The sequence below is a fragment of the Malaclemys terrapin genome, chromosome 20, assembly GCF_027887155.1.
Source record: "Malaclemys terrapin pileata isolate rMalTer1 chromosome 20, rMalTer1.hap1, whole genome shotgun sequence".
NCBI classification, from domain to species: domain Eukaryota; kingdom Metazoa; phylum Chordata; order Testudines; family Emydidae; genus Malaclemys; species Malaclemys terrapin.
Genome location: NC_071524.1, coordinates 16,862,275 through 16,881,056, shown reverse-complemented (window position 1 = coordinate 16,881,056; position 18,782 = coordinate 16,862,275). Strand labels below are relative to the sequence as shown.

At 61.8% G+C, this 18,782-nt stretch overlaps 1 protein-coding gene across 1 annotated transcript in view; it reads left to right on the top strand.

The window, feature by feature from the left end:
- Positions 1-17,515, top strand: part of MEIS3 (Meis homeobox 3) — a 33,868-nt gene extending 16,353 nt beyond the window's left edge. Inside the window, exons 6-13 of the mRNA XM_054010268.1 lie at positions 1,619-1,768; positions 5,710-5,821; positions 10,322-10,467; positions 13,678-13,754; positions 14,897-14,955; positions 15,409-15,495; positions 16,290-16,378; positions 16,794-17,515. Coding sequence (XP_053866243.1) covers positions 1,619-1,768; positions 5,710-5,821; positions 10,322-10,467; positions 13,678-13,754; positions 14,897-14,955; positions 15,409-15,495; positions 16,290-16,348 — 690 coding nt within the window. The 3' untranslated portion in view covers positions 16,349-16,378; positions 16,794-17,515. The remainder of the gene's footprint in view (positions 1-1,618; positions 1,769-5,709; positions 5,822-10,321; positions 10,468-13,677; positions 13,755-14,896; positions 14,956-15,408; positions 15,496-16,289; positions 16,379-16,793) is intronic.
- Positions 17,516-18,782: the final 1,267 nt, after the last annotated feature.

Here is an 18,782-nt window from a genome sequence, read left to right as displayed (position 1 = left end):
GAAATCTTGCCCCGTCAACATCTAATTGCACCAGTTCTGACCACTAATACGCACGCCATTGCAACGGTTTGCAATCCATTTAACGTAGGGTGGTAATAATCGGCTAGAGGGTCAGATTCTGATCTTAGTTAAACTGGAATAAATCAGGACTTGGAATCCCGCAAGTCAGTGGAGTTATTCCAAGGGCCGAATTCCAAATCGGCGCCCGGCTCTGGGCCGATTTACACGGGGAGTGAGATCAGAATCGGGCCCCGTGGACGTCACACGTTGAGAGGTTAGCGAGCCAGACCCTCTGCCCCTTTCCCTGGTGTAAACGGGAGTCAGTTGTGTGTGGCTAGCTTAGCCCAGCCGGCTGTAGAGAGATCGGTTCACCGGGGGGCAGGAGGTGGGGTTTAAATCGGCAGGCCGGATTCTCCAGCGCGTGCCGACCAGCCGGGGCTCTGTGGGGATCCGTGGGCTAGATCCCTGCCTGGCGCGGAGGGGGTGGATCTGGCCCGTTCCCCTCCCCGGGGCGGCGTGTCTGGTCAATTCCAGGCATGATGCAATCGCGAAGGGGGAGGGATGAGGGGGTCCCAGGGCCCCGGCCAAGCGGCAGGCCGGGGTAATGAGCTCATTATAGCTACAATCGCCCTCACGGTTTTTAACTCGATAATCCCCTTGTTAATGGGGTAATTAACCCTTTGAGCACCACAGCGGGCGCCTGCTGGGAGCTGATAAAAGGGGGTTGGGGGGGTCGGCGAAGGGCTTCTGCCAGGGGCAGGGAAGAAAAGGGAAGCCGGGAGCTGGGGCTTTTCAGAGCTGAAGGCCCGGAGAGAAGAAAGGCAGAGGAGGGACCCACAGCGCCCGCAGCAAATACACTGGGAGGGGTCCTGGCCTAGGGCAGACGGGGCTCCGGTCTTCTCACTAGGAGGTGTATTATGGTAATGCCTAGACGACAGCCCCGCCCCCCCAACCGAGGTGGGGTTCCCATTGTGCCCGGCTCTGCAGAGACACCCTCCGCCCATCACGCATGCACAGCCCTCCCCCCCTCCCATCGTACCTGCCCGGCCCTGCCCAACGTCTGTCTGTCTCCACCGCCTGTCTTTTCCCCTCAGTGTTTGTACAGCCCCTAGCACGCTGGGGGCTCCTGACAAATACCGGACAGGGCCGAGCACCGGGAGGTCCTGGGGCTACGGTAATACATCTAACAAACACCAAAAAACCCACCCTCTCCTACTTCAGAGGTCTAGCTGAACTCTGAGGATGAGGGTTCAGGAGCAGAGCTAACACGGGGGGGGATCTTACCCCCTGTTTGCTGCTGTGGGGTTCTCCCCCTTCCTCTGAAGGATCTGGTGGCGTCTGTCGCTGTCCGACACCAGAGGTGGCCCCTGAGTTCTGATCCCGGCTGGCCGGTCCCTTGTCTGGATCTTCTCCGCGAGGGCCAACACAGCCAACCGGGCTAAAGCACCGAAGAGTCAGGCTCTCGGGTGGTTCCTCTCAGCTCAGGGCTGGGGAGACGGGACGCCGGGCCAGATGGGCAGGCCTGATTGGGAGCGGCTGGAAAGCACCGAGCCCAACGGGGTTCTGACCCAGCCGCCTGGGCTCGCGCCTCCTAACGGTTCTCCTTTTTGGGGAGCAGGTACACGACCTGTGCGACAATTTCTGCCACCGCTACATCACCTGCCTGAAGGGGAAGATGCCCATCGACCTGGTAATCGACGACCGGGACGGGGGCTCCAAATCCGACCTGGAGGACTTCACGGGGTCCTGCGCCAGCCTCTCCGACCAGGTGGGAGACCGGATGCCTGCTTTAGACAAGGGATCGGGGGGCTCCCTCGTGGTGCCGCCCGGATACACTGTGAGAGACGGGCCTTGCTCCAAAGACCTCCCAGGCTCCAGAGACAAGGGGTGGGAGGAGAAACTGAGGCACAGAATGGGGAAGTTGCCCACGGTCTCACCGCAGAGCTGGGAACATAACCAGACCAGCGCAGAACGCACGAGACCATGTTGCTAACACCAGACATGCGACCCCAGAACCCGGCTCCGAGGTCTCGCACGCGGCTCCCCGGCTGGCCCCAGGTCAGCCCACCCCGAGCAGCGGGGACATTTCTCTGGCCTCTCGGGGATGGGGACTGCGGGAGCTTGGCGCCGCTCCGGCCAATCCACGCGTGTCCCCATGCCCCGGCCAGGCACTTGGAGATGCGGCTGCGTCCCGGGGCACGTGCATCCCAAAACACAGGATGCGATTGTCTCTCCCGGCGCTCTGGGGGTGCGGCCGTCCATCCAGTGGGATACGAGGCCTTTTCCCCTCCAGAAGGCTCTGATCCAGGTTGGGGGGACTGGCTGGCTCAGAGGGAAGAGAAACGGGGTCTTTCCTCCCCAGCGCTGATGCGGGCGTGTGCATAGACACGCAGGAACAGACGTGCCGCGCCGGTCACGCACCCGCAGGCATGCGCAGCAGTTCTCGACACGGACTGACGCGCGCCCCTCAGCTACGAATGCGCAGCCATGTCCACCGTGCACCCCCAGACACACACGGGGAGCCCCAGGGCTAGCACGTTACATGTCAGCATGTGTGTTAACAGCCAGGGCTAGACACCCTCCCTCCCTCCACATGCATGCAACACCCATGGAGGATTGCAGACAGCTAGCGCCTCCCCCCCACTCCCTCACACACCCACACAGCACCCCCTTGCCCCTTTGGCAGCACGAAGGGGCCCAGGAGGGGGTGGGGGGAGAGCCCCCAGAGGCTGTTTTCTGCTCCCTGGGGCCCATGGGGGGAGAGCAGGTGGTAGGGCAGCCCCGAGGCAGCGCGGCCCCATGGACAGAACCCCGAGCTGGTGCTCGGGAGACCTGGGTTTGAGTCCTCGCTCTGGCCTGCTGGGTGACCTGTGGCAAGTCTTTTTTCCCCCCAGCCTCGTGCCTCAGTTTCCCCATCTTTGAGATCTAGGGATAAAAGGCACAGCAGAGGAGCTAACTGGTATTTGTTGGGCATTCAGCCGATGCCATCTGCTCAGACTGGAATAGCTGGGGGTGAGGGGCAGCAGCAGGATGGGGGGGGAGCCCAGGGCCGGGGGGGAGCTGCGGGTCGGGATGGAGGAGCAGCTGCAGGGTTGCATGTGAGAATCCAGCCCAGCATCTGTTCTCACCAACCTGGTCCTGACCAGCCCCTTTGCGTTCCCGGGGGCCCGGCTCACCCCCAAAGCGATCACCCCACGTGGCTTCCTCCCACCTTGCTACCTGGGGGACGTGCTGTGGTGACAGGGGTCGCGGGCAGAAGCCGGAGCTCAGTGCGGGGAAGGGTGTGCGGGGTGGATCGGGGTGGGAGGGTCCCCACCTCCAAAGGACGCCAGACTCCCCTGCACCCTTCCTGCTTTGGAAATAGGAATGACGGAGCCGTGCTTTGGAAAGAGTCCGGCTGGTGACGAGGGAGCGTCTGGGCCGCCCCACCCGCCTGCTGCCCCCCTCATCTGCCCCCCGCTTGCTAATGCAGCCGGCGCAGTCATTTGCCTATAGCAACTCTGATGCATTTTTAATACGCCCCCGAGCTACTCACTATGGGTGGAGGGAGGTAATCCCCAGCCGGGACTTTGTTGTTATAATTAGATGGCGCTGCCCCCCCCCCCCCGCCCCACCTACCCACCTGGGGGGTTGATTTGGGGTCAGCTTCAGCATCAAGGCCCTGCATAGACCCCTCCACCCCCCAGTCCATCCCCGATTCCAGACCAGGACTTGGGAGCAGCTGGAGGGGAAGCAGCCCCCCCCGCCCCACTCCACCCCCATATTGACCCATCTGTCCTTGGGGTTCGGACAATGACAGACACAGGGGGGTCCGGCCTGTTAGTGGGACCCCTCCTAGGGCAGGGGTCACCTCTCCTTAGGGTGACCAGATGTCCCGATTTTATAGGGACAGTCCCAATTTTGGGGTCTTTTTCTTATATAGGCTCCTATTACCCCCCACCCCCCCGTCCCGATTTTTCACACTCACTGTCTGGTCACCCTACCTCTCCTAATACACCCCCACCCACCCACGCCTTCAGAGACAGACACACCCAGCAAGCCGTGCACGCACAGGGACACAGCCGCCGCCAACACACACATGAGCTTTGTGTCTCCGTGTGCGCCGTGCAAAGGTCCCGCCTGTGGCTGTGCCTGGGCACATGCTGCTAACATACATGATCTTTGCATGTACACCGGAACATGCCGCAAACACAGGCATAAGCTTTGCACGCACAGAGGCATGCCGCAAACACGCCTGATCTGTGTGGGCGGCCAACACACGCCTCATCTTTGCACATATACACACACACGCTACAAACAGAATTGCTGTCAGTAGAAACAACACAACGCACACACACACCCTGCAAACGCACACACATTGCAAAACGCCTCTCTTCTCCGAGGGAATATTTGCAGCCTTGTGGATGGCAGAGGAAGGCTAGATACAGGAGAAAACCTAGCCCTGCTCTTGGGCCTGCAAAACAGCTGTTTAAAGCCCCGAAACCCCCCCAGAGCAATGAACCAAGTTGTTGGCGTTTGAGGTAAAGCGAGACCCCAACTCCCCGCCATGGAGCCAGCCCGGTGCACTGCGCTCCATCGGGCAATAGCACCCTCTTAAAGGGGCAGAGGGAGCGGGAATACAGGTAGGGTGGGAGGGCGGTAAATGCAGGAGCAGACAGCTGTTTGGGTGCGGGGAAGAGAGTGGTGTCTAGTGGTTAGAGCAGGGGGGGGTTGGGAGCCAGGACTCCTGGGTTCTATCCCCGGCTCTGGGAGAGGAGTGGGGCCTAGTGGTTAGAGCAGGGGGGGGGGGTCAGGAGACAGGACTCCGGGGTTCTCTCCCCAGCTCTGTTAGGGGGAGTGGAGTCACTCTGGAGTGACTCCAGTTTAAAGGAGGCCGGCGCTGGTCGGAGCAGCGGGAATGTCGCTCCGTGTGGCGGTTGGGTTACAGTCAGCGCTGCAGCCTCGGTCTCCTGGGCCTTTAACCAGGGACCTTTGCTCCCCTCCCTCCCCTGCTCCTGTGGGGGGCGCGTGTCGGGTTCCCCCCTGCAGCCCGTCCCTCCTTAACCCTTCTCACCCCCGGGCTCCCGCCGAGGGGCCTGGGATCAGCTAGCCGGGGTTAACGAGGTGGGGCATGTGCAGGGAGGGGGCGGGATGTAACCGGAGCTGTATTGTTCCTCCTGGGGGCAAAGCCGGGGCCCCTTAAACTCTGCCCTGCGGCTGGGGGGTCACAACGAGCCTAGGTGTGCAAATCCTCTTCCCCCCGGCCCCATTGCTGTGGGTTGAGGCTGGCCAGCCCCCAGGGTGCTGCATGGGGACCCCCCCCATGGGTCTGGTCTTGTTAGAGGGTCTTTTAGTGCTGATATCGTGGTAGCAACTAGAGGCCCCAACTGAGACTGGGGCCTCCCCCGACCCAGCTCCGGGGCCCCCACCGTGCCGGGCGCTGCACAGACCTCACAACCCAGATTGTGGGATGTGCCAGGGGGTTGCCCAGACCCTCTCGGCTGAGATCTGCGGCCCCTCCATGTCGCTGGGCATGGCCCGGACCCCTGGCCAACCCGGCTCGGGGACCCCGTCACGCCAGGCCTGGCCCCAGGCAGCACGGGCCAGGCACTGGGCTGAGATGGCGCTTACCAAGAGCACCAGTGGGGTCGCCCGGGGGCTGGCTCTGGCTCCACCACCCGGCGCTCCAGACCCAGCTAACCCTCCCCGCGCTGCCCTCTCTGTGTTTAGAATAACTCCTGGATCCGAGACCATGACGAGACGGGCTCCACGCACTCGGGCACACCAGGCCCCTCCAGCGGGGGCATCGCCTCGCAGAGCGGGGACAACTCCAGTGAGCCAGGTAAGGTGGGACACCCCCCCCCAACCCCCACCCCTGCACCAGCCCAGCCTGTGGGGCAAAGCCCGGACTGGGGCCGGGAGAGAGAAATCTCCTGGCTGGGAGAAAAGCCTCTTTACGGCCTGAGAAGGACTTGGTAGGTGCCACCCAGTCCTGCGATGCAACCGCCTCTGGGGTGGCGCAGGGCCGCTGTTTATTCAGCGATCCCTCTCCCGGCCCTGCAATGCAGCCACCTCTGGGGTGCAGAAGGCCGGCTGATTAACAGCCACAGTGGTGCAGAATAGTTTGAGACAGGAAGTGACGGAGGATCCCAACTCCCTGCGAAATGACAGGGGCTGGGAGCCGGCAGAACAGAATCTCTGTAGCTGGAGTTTGATTTTTTGGGGGGAGGAATTTGGCCCCAGCAAGCGTCACTGATCAGCAGCCCCCTGGCTCCCACACAGTCCCAGCCGCGCTGGGCCAAGCCCAAACCCCAGGAGGGCGTCTCCCCAGCAGCGGTGGGGGGCAGCGTAGCAGCCACTCAGCCTCAGTTTCCCAGCTGCTCTTCCCCGGCTCCAGCCAGCCCTGCAGCGAGGTCTCGACCCCGGCCCGTTCCGGGGCACCCCAAGTCCAAAACACGTCAGGAAGCTCCCTCGTCCTCCAGGAGCTCCACTGGGCCAGAGCTGCCTGCCCCAGCTCCATCTTCCTTCCCTCCCGCCGGCCACGGGCTTTTCCTTTGAAACTTTCCCTGCCAGGGTCTCTGTTTGGGCCGATTGGCCCTTTGGTAGCCTGTTAACCGCTTCCTGCCTTGCGTGGCCCGTTCAACCCTGCAATGCAACTGCCTCTGGGGTGGAGCAAGACGGCTCTTTATTCACGGCCAGGCAACGCGCCGGCTCTGGGCGCGCACGGTGATTACCCCGCGAACGAACCCGGGGAGCGGAGCAGAGCGGGCAGAGGAAGGGGCCGTGGCTGCCTTTGGCTCCAGGGTCACTGAGGTCACCTTCCTCCCTGCGCAGTGCAGCCCCATGGGGAGACTGTGGGGTGGCATAGAGCTGAACTCGGAGAGGGAGGGCAACGAGGGGGGAGGGGGATAGAGAGGCAGTGGGGGGGATGGAGAAAAAGTGGGGGGGGTTGGAGAGGCAGTGTGGGCCTGGAGGGGCAGTGGCGGGAGCTGGAGAGGCAGGGGGGATGGAGGGACAGTGCGGGGAGCTGGAGCACCCACACACACCCCGCTCAGCCTCACAACATACACACGCGTGCACTGTGCACCCACACCCCCCCGCATAACCTCACAACATACACACACGTACACTGTGCGCCCACACGCACTCCGCACAACCTCACAACATACACACGTGTGCACTGTGCGCCCATACACAACCCGCACAGCCTCACAACATACACACGCATGCACTGTGTGCCACCCCCCCGCACAACCTCACAACATACACACGCATGCACTGTGCACCCACACGCACCCTGCGCAGCCTCACAACATACACACGCGTGCACTGTGCACCCACACGCACCCCACGCAACCTCACAACATACACACGCGTGCACTGTGCGCCCACACGCACCCTGCGCAACCTCACAACATACACACGTGTGCACTGTGCATCCACACACACCCCATGAAACCTCACAACATACACACGTGTGCGCTGTGCTCCCACACGCACCCTGCGCAGCCTTACAACATAAACACGCGTGCACTGTGCACCCACACGCACCCCGTGCAACCTCACAACATACACACGCGTGCACTGCACCTCCATGCAACATGCATGCCCCATACAGCCACACAACACACCCAGGCATCCGCTGTGCATCTACATAATGCACACCCACCCACCCTGCAGCACAAAATGGGCCTCGTGCAGCCACACAACATGTGTGTATGTGTGCTGTACATGCACACATGCATCATGCAACCTCACAACAGCCACACGTGTTCCATACGCACATCTACACGCTCTGTGGATCCGTACAACACGTACAAGTGGGCTGTGAATCATTCATAGAGCTGCACAATGCGTGCGGGGGGGAGGGGGCTACGCTACGCTGCAGGGAGTGGGGGGGCAGCAGGGCGCACTCCCCCCTGGCAGGTAGGTCTGGCCCCATTGCCCCAGGGCGGCTCTAGGGGGCGCTGTGGGGCAGGGAGTGGGGCGGGGGGTTCAGCAGGGGGCGCTCTCCCCTGGCAGGTAGGTCTGGCCTCATTGCCCCAGGGCGGCTCTAGGGAGCGCTGTGGGGCAGGGAGCTCAGCATGGGGTGCTGTGGGGCAGGGAGTGGGGCGGGGGGTTCAGCAGGGGGCGCTCTCCCCTGGCAGGCAGGGCTGGCCCCAGGGCGACTCTAGGGAGCGCTGTGGGGCAGGGAGCAGGGAGTGGGCAACAGGGGGCGCTCTCCCCGTGCAGACAGGGCTGGCCCCATTGCCCCAGCGCGGCGCTAGGGGGCGCTGCGCTGCAGTGAGGTGCCGACTCTGCTTGTCCTGAGGTGTCTGGTGCCGGGCCCTGAATTGACCCAGCAGTGCCAAGGGGATCGCCGTCACTTCCTGTCCCAAACTGGGGTTTAGAGTTGGTGCATCCCACGGGCTGCCGTGCTCCCAAGGCCCCTCCCCCTCTTCTCCTAGCTCCCCTCCTCCACCCCTGCACCCCATTCCCCTTCCCCACCCCCTCCCTGCTCCCAACCCCCCGCTCCTCCCTTCTCCTCACCCCCATCCCAGCTCATCCGCACGCCCCTCCCCACCCACTTCCCTGCTCCTAACCCCCTGCCCCAACCCTGCACCCACCTTTCCCCCCCTGAATCTCTTATGACCCACTTAACCCCTCTCCCCACTCCCAGAATCCCCCCCGCCCTTTTGTTCCTGCTGTTCCCTTTGTTCTCTGGGATTTCCTGACTGCCTGTGGAGGGGGGGCAGGGAGGGGGGGCCGAGGGAGAACCCACCCCCAGCAGCACCTTCTCTGATGCATAATTTACCGGCGCTTCAGGCAAGACTTTTAAGCTGCCTTTTAGCCGGAGGATATGAAAGATCAGCAGCTGGGGGGGGGGAGGATTTATGTTTCTCCGGGGGGGGGGGGGAGAGGGTTGCAAACGGCGCTAGCAGGCGCCCCCCAATGGACCCGCATGCCCTCTAGAGGACGGAGGCTCAGGGCCGAGGCCTGGAGGAGGCTGCGGCACTGCTGGGGGGGAGCAGCGTGTCGGGGCTGGGGGGAGAAGAGAGCAGGAAATGAAAGCAGCCATCAGAACCCACATCCTGCTGTGCCTTGCACCCTGAGCCAAAGGAGAACCCCCAGCAGTTGGGAGCAGGGCAGGGGGACGAGGACACACAGGAGTGCAATTCCGGTTCCTTCCAGGAGGTGGCAGTGGTACACACACACACACACACACACACACACACACACACACACACACACACACACACACACACACACACACACACACACACACACACACACACACACACACAGCAAACCCAGGTAAAACGCCTGCCCGCCCACCCACGCACGCCAGCCCCTTGCACTATTAAGAGCAACCCAGACCCATCCAGCAACCAGACCCGGGTTCCGTTTCATTTTACCTCAGCCCTGGGGAGGTTTGTTTCTCAAAGGGAACCAGCCCTTAATGTCCCGGGTTCGAATCCTGCCCCAGGCGGGAGTTGACCGAAAGATGCTCGCAGTGCAGGGGGGGGGGCCTAGCAGACCTACTGAGGGGCAGTTGCAGTCGTCCTCCTGTCATACCCTTCTGTCTGTCCATCCGTTCCCCGGCCTCACCCCACCCCACCCCACCCCTGTAGCTTCGAAGGCCCCATCCTCACGGTGTGCTGGTGCTTAGGTGCCCCACACCTCTGAGGATCTGGGCCTAGGGGTTAAACACATCTGAGCTCTCCCCAACCACCGCCTTGGCGTCACTCAAGTCCCCATCCCAAGGCTGGGACTGGGAGAAAAACCAGAGTCTGTCTGATCCCAAATGGCCTCGTTCTGGGCCCAGCACCGCAAGGAACCAAGGCTGGTGGGGCTTGGCCCAGGCGGCAGTGGGGCAGGGATCCAGCAGCAGCCACTGGCGAGGGCAGGGGACAGGGGATTGGAGTAGGGGAGTCTAGGAGCCAGGACTCCTGGGTTCTGGCTCTGGGAGGGGAGTGGGGTCTAGTGGTTAAAGCAAAGGGGCAGGACGGCTGGGAGCCAGGACTCCTGGGTTCTATCCTAGGCTCTGGGAAGAGAGCAGGGCCTGGTGCAAGCGGAGACGGGCAGTAGGATTTTGCGCACCGGGGAAGACGCTTGCCCAAGGTGCAGGAGTCGGGTGGAGAACACCCAAACGAGGGCACTTCTCAGTCTCGCCCCTAGGGGGCCACGTGCCCCTGCTGTGGCTCTTTGTCACCCCCTAGTGGCTCAACCACATTTATGCACCGGCGCCAGGGACAGGGCCGAGAGCTCTTCTTTAGCTCCAGCAGCAAGGGGCAGGTGTCTCGGTAGAACTGGTCGCTGGTTCAAGTCGCGCTCCTGGACACTCAGGCTGCCTTTCTCCCAGGGGACTGCCTGGATAACAGCGTGGCCTCCCCCAGCACCGGGGACGACGACGACCTGGACCGGGACAAAAAACGCAACAAGAAGCGGGGGATCTTCCCCAAAGTAGCCACCAACATCATGCGGGCCTGGCTGTTCCAGCACCTGTCGGTGAGTGACGAGAGGGGGGCAGGGCAAGGCCAGGAGGGAAAGTGAGTGAGACAAAAGCTGTGGGGTTGGAGTGGAGTGTAATGGTTAGAGCCTGGGAGCCAGGACTCCTGGGTTCTCTCCCCAGCTCTGGGTGGGGAGTGGGGTCTAGTGGTTAGAGCAGGAGGGCTGGGAGCCAGGACTCCTGGGTTCTCTCCCCAGCTCCGGGAGGGGAGTGGGGTCTTGTGGTTAGAGCAGGAGGGCTGGGAGCCAGGACTCCTGGGTTCTATCACCAGCTCTGGGTGGGGAGCCCAGAGGGCCACTGGCATAAGAGAACCAGGCCTGCAGTGAGCATGCAAAGTGCCTCCCAGAGCGGGGAAAGGTGCCGCCTCCACTCACCAGAGCTGTCGGACCCCAAGTTACAGCTCAGAGAGCCGGCGAAAGGCCTGGCCCCCTGCGTCTGCCATTTCGCTGCTGTGCCACCGAGCAATTAGGGGAGCCGCAGCACCCGTCTCTCCCCGGTTAGTTAAACAAAGCTGAGTTAATGAGCGCTGACCTATTAGTCACTAATTGAAGGCACCATAAACCTATTAGGGACTGGGAAAGGGTAATCAATTCTAGCCAATTACCCTGAACCCACTGGCTGGCGCTGCCACGGCAGAGGGCTCTGCTAAGCGGAGGCCTTTCCCAGCCTGGCGGGATGGGGGGACCCCCCCCCCAGTGGGCCTTTCCCCCCATTTCTGAAACTAAAGACTCTTCAGGGGGAGCCTTTTGGTGGAGTGGGAAGTTGGCAGAAATTGTGCCATGCGTTAACGGGGCTGGTCAATGTTGAATTTTGGGAAGGGGGGCTGGGAACCAGGACTCCTGGGTTCTCTCCCGGCTCTGGGAGGGGAGTGGGGTCTAGTGATTAGAGCAGGGGAGCTGGGAGCCAGGACTCCTGGGTTCTCTCCCGGCTCTGGGAGGGGAGTGGGGTCTAGTGGTTAGAGCAGGGGAGCTGGGAGCCAGGACTCCTGGGTTCTCTCCTGGCTCTGGGAGGGGAGTGAGGTCTGGTGGTTAGAACAGGGTGGGGCTGGGAGCCAGGACTCCTGGGTTCTCTCCCGGCTCTGGGAGGGGAATGGGGTCTAGTGGTTAGAGCAGGGTGGGCTGGGAGCCAGGACTCCTGGGTTCTCTCCTGGCTCTGGGAGGGGAGGGAAGCTAGTGGTTAGAGCAGGGGGGCTGGGAGCCAGGACTCCTGGGTTCTCTCCCCAGCTCTGGGAGGGGAGTGGGGTCAGTGGTTAGAGCAGGGGGCTGGGAGCCAGGACTCCTGGGTTCTCTCCTGGCTCTGGGAGGGGAGGGAAGCTAGTGGTTAGAGCAGGGGGGCTGGGAGCCAGGACTCCTGGGTTCTCTCGCCGGCTCTGGGAGGGGAGTGGGGTCTGGTGGTTAGAGCAGGGGGGGCTGGGAGTCAGGACTCCTGGGTTCTCTCCTCAGCTCTAGGATCCTTCCTGCCCTTAGCCTCCCCCTTCCTCAGCTTCCCGCCAGATGGCCTGGTACAGAAACCTCGTCCTCCCATCCCGCGGGGCAGCAAAGGTCCTGCCGATCAAAGGCCAGGCAGCCTCGTGCTTTCCCTGCCAGGCCCCAATGATGGATGAGGCGGCATCGTTCTGTGGGTCACCCCGAGACCTCTGCCGAGCTCCCCTCTCTGCCCCTGACAGCGCGGTGACAGATGACAGGCGGCCTTCCCTGGCCGCCCAGGTCACCGCAAGCTGGGCAGTTGCTAGGAGGCAAATTCAGAGCTCCCAGGGGAGGTTTGATGCCTCCAAAAAATAGGTTAGACTCCCAGGCACCACAGACGAGGAGGGGCTGGGTCGGGTCCGTTCAGTGCCAGGATCTGGGCCAGTTGAGGTTCAGTTTGGGCTGGGAGGGTCCATTTGGGATCTGGGCCAGACCTGTTTTTTTCGGGGCCAGGATCTGGGCCGGGTTCCACTGGGGCCCAGGGTCTGGCCAGGTTAATTCGGTATCAGGATCTGGCCCGGGCAGGAATCATTCATTAGATGGTGACATTTACTCTTTGTAGTGGCTACATGCACCACGTTCCCCCCTTCAGTGTCTGGTCCACAGAGGGTAAGAGCCTTCTACTGCTACTGGCTGATGGAGTCGCCCCCTCAGCTCAAGGCCTGAGGTTCTGGCACTTGGGGAGCTATGACAGACTGAATGGGCTAATTCTGTTGGCAGTGCGGGCTACTGGATGAAGCAATGGACTGGGACTCGGGAGAGTAGGTTCTAGGCCTGGCTCTTCAGGCTCCTAGAATAAACCCAGGAGTCCTGAGGTTGCTGCTCTAACCACTAGACCCCACTCCCCTCCCAGAGCCGGGATAGAACCCAGGGGTCCTGGCTCCCAGCCCCCCCTGCTCTAACCACCAGCCCCCACTCCCCTCCCAGAGCCGGGATAGAACCCAGGAGTCCTGGCTCCCATCCCCCCTGCTCTAACCACTAGACCCCACTCCCTTCCCAGAGCCAGGATAGAACCCAGGAGTCCTGGCTCCCAGCCCCCCCCCCCCCCCCCCCCCGCTCTAACCACTAGACCCCACTCCCTTCCCAGAGCTGGGGACAGAACCCAGGAGTCCTGGCTCCCAGCCCCCTGCTCTCACCCACATCTCTAATCACTAGAGGGAAGTTTTTTACCCGTTCACTACAGATCCGAGGCCCCAGGGCTGGCAGCATCCGTGTCAGGGAATGCTGGGCATTTTGTGTAGGGAAATGAAAATAATTCGTGTTAATTCTGTTTTTCGGGTCTCGAAGCACTTGACAAATATTGGCCACCTTTTGTTATTAGGTAGGGAGCTCAGGACTCCTGGGTTCCATTTCCAACGGTGGGAAGTGGGTCTCGTGGTTAGAACTGGGGAGTGGGAGCCAGGACTCTGGGTTCTAGCCCCTGCTCAGGGAGCGGGGTTGGGGGAAGGCTAGAAGCCAGGACTCCCGGGTTCAATTCCCTGCCGTGGGAGGGGAGGGGAGCCAGGACTCCTGGGTTCTCTCCTTGTCTCTGGCACAAGCTTCACCTAATTATTGAACAAGCCACTTACCCCCTTTGTGCCTCAGTTTCCCCATCTTTGCAACGGGATGAAAGTGTCCCTGTCACTAGGCGGCTCACAGGGCCTGGTGCCCCCCGGCCCAGGGCTTTGAGATCCTCCTGTGGGCGGGGGCGCGCGTGGCCAGGGCCGCCCCCGGAGTCACACTGCTCTCTGCTCTGGCCCGCAGCACCCGTACCCCTCGGAGGAGCAGAAGAAACAGCTGGCGCAAGACACGGGACTCACCATCCTGCAGGTCAATAACTGGTAAGATCGGCCCGGAAGCTGCCATGGTGGGGGGGGGTGATCCCTCCCGTGCCCTCCCACCATCCCTCCACCCCCTTCAGCCTACCCCCACCAATGTTCCTCATGACCCATCCCACTCCCCTGCACGTCCCCTCCCCCTTTGCACCCCTCCTGATAAGCCCCCCATCCCGGCATCTCCCTCACCCCCCTTGCAACCCCGCCATCTCCCCCTCCCCCCTCGCAACCTCCCCCGGCCTCTCCCCCTCCCCCTTGCACCCCCCCCATCCCAGCATCACCCCTCCCCCCTCGCAACCTCCCCCAGCATCTCCCTCTCCCACCTCGCAACCCTCCCATCCCAGCATCTCCCCCTCCCACCTCGCAACCCCCCCCATCCCAGCATCTCCCCCTACCCCCTCACACCCCTATCCCACTGACCCTCCTCGCATCCCCCCATGCCCCTGGAATCTCCCACCTTGCAGCCCCCCCCCATGCCCCTTGTCTCCCCTGCCTACCTATGGGCCTCCTGCCTTCCCCCTCCCCCACATCCCTGCCTTCCCCCCATGATCAGAGCGACACCTCCCCGCAGAAGCAGACATGGAGCTGGGGGCCCCTTTCCCCTCGTGCAGACCCTGGGCCCTGTGAGGAACACTGGGGGGAAGGGGGAGGCAGGGGGTTCTGGGGAACACGGTGGGCTCGGGGTTAGAATGGGGAGTGGTCTTCTCTAGGACTCCTGGGTTCTCTCCCCAGCTCTGGGAGGGGACTGGGGTCTAGTGGTTAGAGCAGGGGGGGCTGGGAGCCAGGACTCCTGGGTTCTCTCCCTGGCTCTGGGAGGGGAGTGGGGTCTAGTGGTTAGAGCAGGGGGCTGGGAGCCAGGACTCCTGGGTTCTATTCCTGGCTGTGGGGTGGTGGTTGGAGGGGGGGGGTCTGGTCCCCCATCAGGCATTTTTGTCTCCCAGTGGGGGGCACATGCCCCCAAGGAGGCTGTTGTGGTCCCTTCCCCAGATAGACACACTGCAACCACCCAGGGAGACAAAACCCTGGGGGGTGGGGGGCCTGTGATCTCCATCCTCCCCTTGCCCCTGGGGTCCCTGGGTCTCTGGGCTGTGTCCTTCTCCCAGCAACTCCGGGACTCACCCTCTGTCTGTCTGTCCCGCCCGGCGCAGGTTTATTAACGCCCGGAGGCGCATCGTACAGCCGATGATCGACCAGTCCAACCGCACAGGTGAGGCCCAGCTGGCGGGGCTGGGTCTGGGGGGCGGGGAGCCCGTGAAACCCTCTGCCTCCCAGACCTGGACCTGGGGGCCCGGTTCCCGCAGAGCTCACCCCCTTCTGATGCCCTGCTCCCCCCGCCGCGTGAGACTAGCTCGCTGGGCCTCCGCTGGCTTCCCACCGGGCTGGGGCGTTGCTAGCGAAACGGGGCATGAACCAGCCCCCCTGCAGGGGAGATGGGGGCTGAATGGGCCACGGGGACCGAGCGCCCTGCTGCCCAACAGAGGAGGGGGTGGCATGGGGGGGGGTCAGCTTCTGGGGCCTCCCCACTGGGCTTGTGTCCTGCCCCTGGCGGGGCGCGGCTTGTGCGCCCCACTCTGCAGAGCCCACAATGCTCCCACCATTGAAAGTGCCCCCCTCCCACGGCTAATCTCACCGTGACCTTTCCTCCCTCTCTTCCGCGCAGGTCAGGGGCCGCCCTACAGCCCCGACGCGCAGCCCATGGGCGGGTACGTCATGGACGGGCAGCAGCACATGGCCATCCGCCCCCCAGGTAAGGCTGGAGCGGGGCAGGGCTGGACTAGCTGGTGGGGTTCCCCCCCACCCAACTCTCCGGCCTCCTTCGTCCAGTCCAATGTCATTCCTCCCTCCGCAACGGCCTGGCGACAGTCTTTCCCCCCCAGGGGGCGCCGGGGGTGGGACCGAAAAAACGGGACATAGACTTTCCTCCGAAAACGTCTACAGCCTTAAAAAACATATATTGCGTTCCCCCCTCTCCCCCCTCACCCCACACCGGTTCCTATTTTTCATTGCAAGGACGAATTCCTCTTCGATTCAGAGTGAACATTGGGGGGGGGGGGGGAAGGGTTTTAAATTCCCACAAATATTTTTTCGTTTCGATTGGAATCGAAGCTCAAATGGCTGGTTTGTCTCTGGGGGGAGGGGGGAAAAATCCCCCCCATTCCAGCAATTCCCTCCCACCCCCCTGAGTGTGTTTTGTGTCTGTCAGAAAAAGCCATGATTGAAGCCGTCCAGCCAGGCCCCGGGTCGACTCCATGTCCCTCCCTTAGCCTTTGGGGGGGAGGGAGGGCTGGCATTGTGCACGCCATTTATGCCCCCCCTTCCATGCCGCATCAAACCCAGGGGGAAGCCTTTAAACCGTGGTTTGTTCTAGCTCCCCCACCGGCTATGGGCTGGCGGCGGGAATGACGGGGGGAGGCTGTTGGGCCTGGGTGAGCCAGACCGGCTGGATGTAGGGGCTGGGGGGGGTCCCGTCTGGCTCTGGGATCTAGGGCTCCGGCGCTGTGGGCGGGGTCTCAGCTCTCCTCTCCCCCTCTCCCCCGCCAGGTCCGATGGGCAGCATGGGCATTGCCATGGGAATGGAGGGTCAGTGGCACTACATGTGAGCTCTCCTGCTGACACCGATGCTGGGGGATGTGAGTATGGAGCTGGGGGAGGGGAGCGTGGGGGGGGGTGATGTAGGTCTCTGCAGGGGATGGGTCTGCCCCTGGTTTTCTCATTTCACCCCTCGCATCCGCTGGGTCCTGGACTGGTCCCACCTGGGGTCAGCGCCGGGCGGGGGAGGAGGGACGGTGGTAGAATCGCCCAGCAGTCATGGCCGGGGAGGGGCGGGGGGGAGCATGAGCCAGGCTGGGTCCGGGGGGGCCCCATCCCTCCCCCAACCAACCTCCTGCCTTCATCCCCTTTGCCCATCTCCCCTCCTACTTCCCACTCCGACCTGCCCATCCCCCGACCTGCCTTCCCCACCCCATTCCTCCTCTTCGGACCTCCCCCCCTCACCAATATAGCACTAATCTCCCCCCCCCGCCCCCCGTTCCCCATCTCTTCCAGGTTTCCAGGATATGCCGGGCCCTGCCAGGCCATTATCCTACTGGGCCCACGGGCACAGAACTCACGCAGCAGCCAGGGTACAGGCACCCGCTCCCCATACCCCATACCTCACCCCTCTTCCCGCCAGCCCGTGCCATGGCCCCACCTCCCCACCCCCATGCTCCCGGGCAGCAGCACGCAACGCCCGCTCCGACGCCCCAGAGCAGGGCGGCCACGGACACAGAGACCCAAGCTGCCGTCCCCGTCCCTCCCTGCCCCCCCTCTCCCGCCATCACCCCAGGAACCACTCGCCCGAGCGGCCAGACTGGGCCGCGCTCGGAAGGACGCGAAGCCGGGCCGTCGAGCATCGCAGGCTCCGAGAGGCGGCCGACGGAGAAGCCAGACTCGGGCACTTAATAGAACGTGAAACTGACCCGTCCACTGTCTGCAAAGGAACTGCTCGGTCGCATTTAAGAGAAGGATTCGGGGCTCTTTTGTGTTACTTTGGGGCTGGTTTCTTATCTCCCTCCACGCACGCACGCACACCCCCCCACTCCCCCAACGGAAAGAAACAACAGCCTCTCGGTTCAGATTTTCACCCCTCTCCACCACTGTCCCTAAGCTCCGGAGTCTTTCGGGGCGACAGAATCCGTCGGGTTTTTTGGTTTGGTTGTTTTTTTAATTATGAATGAATTTATTATTATTGACGCGCAGAACGGGGAAGTAAATTAACTTGTACATTTTTTTTTCCTGGTTTGGGGTTGTTTTTCGGGGGCGGGGAGGAGGAAGGGTTTTGTTTGATCTGTTTTTTATGATATAAAAAACAAATCCCAAAAAAGCAGTTTTGTGTGTGTGTGTGAGCAGGTGTGTGTGTGTGTGTGTGTGTGTGTGTGTGTGTGTGTGTGTGTGTGTGTGTGTGTGTGTGTGCGCGCGCACAGATAATAACACCGCCTAGCGCTAGATCAGGGGAGGGATAGCTCAGTGGTTTGAGCATTGGCCTGCTAAACCCAGGGTTGTGAGTTCAATCCTTGAGGGGGCCACTTAGGGATCTGGGGCAAAATCAGTACTTGGTCCTGCTAGTGAAGGCAGGGGGCTGTACTCGATGACCTTTCAAGGTCCCTTCTAGTTCTAGGAGACAGGATATCAACATCCACTTAGTGTGCAGAGGCAGGCAGAAAAGCGAACACAATGTTGGGAATTGTTAGGAAGGGGTAGATAATACTCAGAGAATCTTAGAATCTCAGGGTTGGAAGAGACCTCAGGAGGTCATCTAGTCCAACCCCCTGTTCAAAGCAGGACCAACCCCAACTAAATCATCCCAGCCAGGGCTTTGTCAAACCTGACTGTAAAAACCTCCAAGGAAGGAGATTCCACCACCTCCCTAGGGAACCCATTCCAGTGCTTCACCACCCTCCTAGTGAAATAGTGTTTCCTAATATCCAACCTAGACCTCCCCCACTGCAACTTGAGACCATTGCTCCTTGTTCTGTCATCTGCCACCACTGAGAGCAGCCGAGCTCCATCCTCTTTGGAACCCCCCTTCAGGTAGTTGAAAGCAGCTATCAAATCCCCCCTCATTCTTCTCTTCCGCAGACTAAACAATCCCAGTTCCCTCAGCCTCTCCTCATAAGTCATGTGCCCCAGCCCCCTAATAATTTTGTTGCCCTCCGCTGGACTCTCTACAATTTTTCCACATCCTCCTTGTAGTGTGGGGCCCAAAACTGGACACAGTACTCCAGATGAGGCCTCACCAATGTTAAATAGCGGGGAATGATCACGTCCCTCGATCTGCTGGCAATGCCCCTACTTATACAACCCAAAATGCCGTTAGCCTTCTTGGCAACAAGGGCACACTGTTGACTCATATCCAGCTTCTTGTCCACTGTGACCCCTAGGTCCTAGAGAGTAAATATCATAATGCCTCTATATAAAGCCACGGTATGTCCACACCTGCGTGCAGCTCTGGTCGCCCCATCTCAAAAGGATATATTAGAATTGGGAAAAGTACAG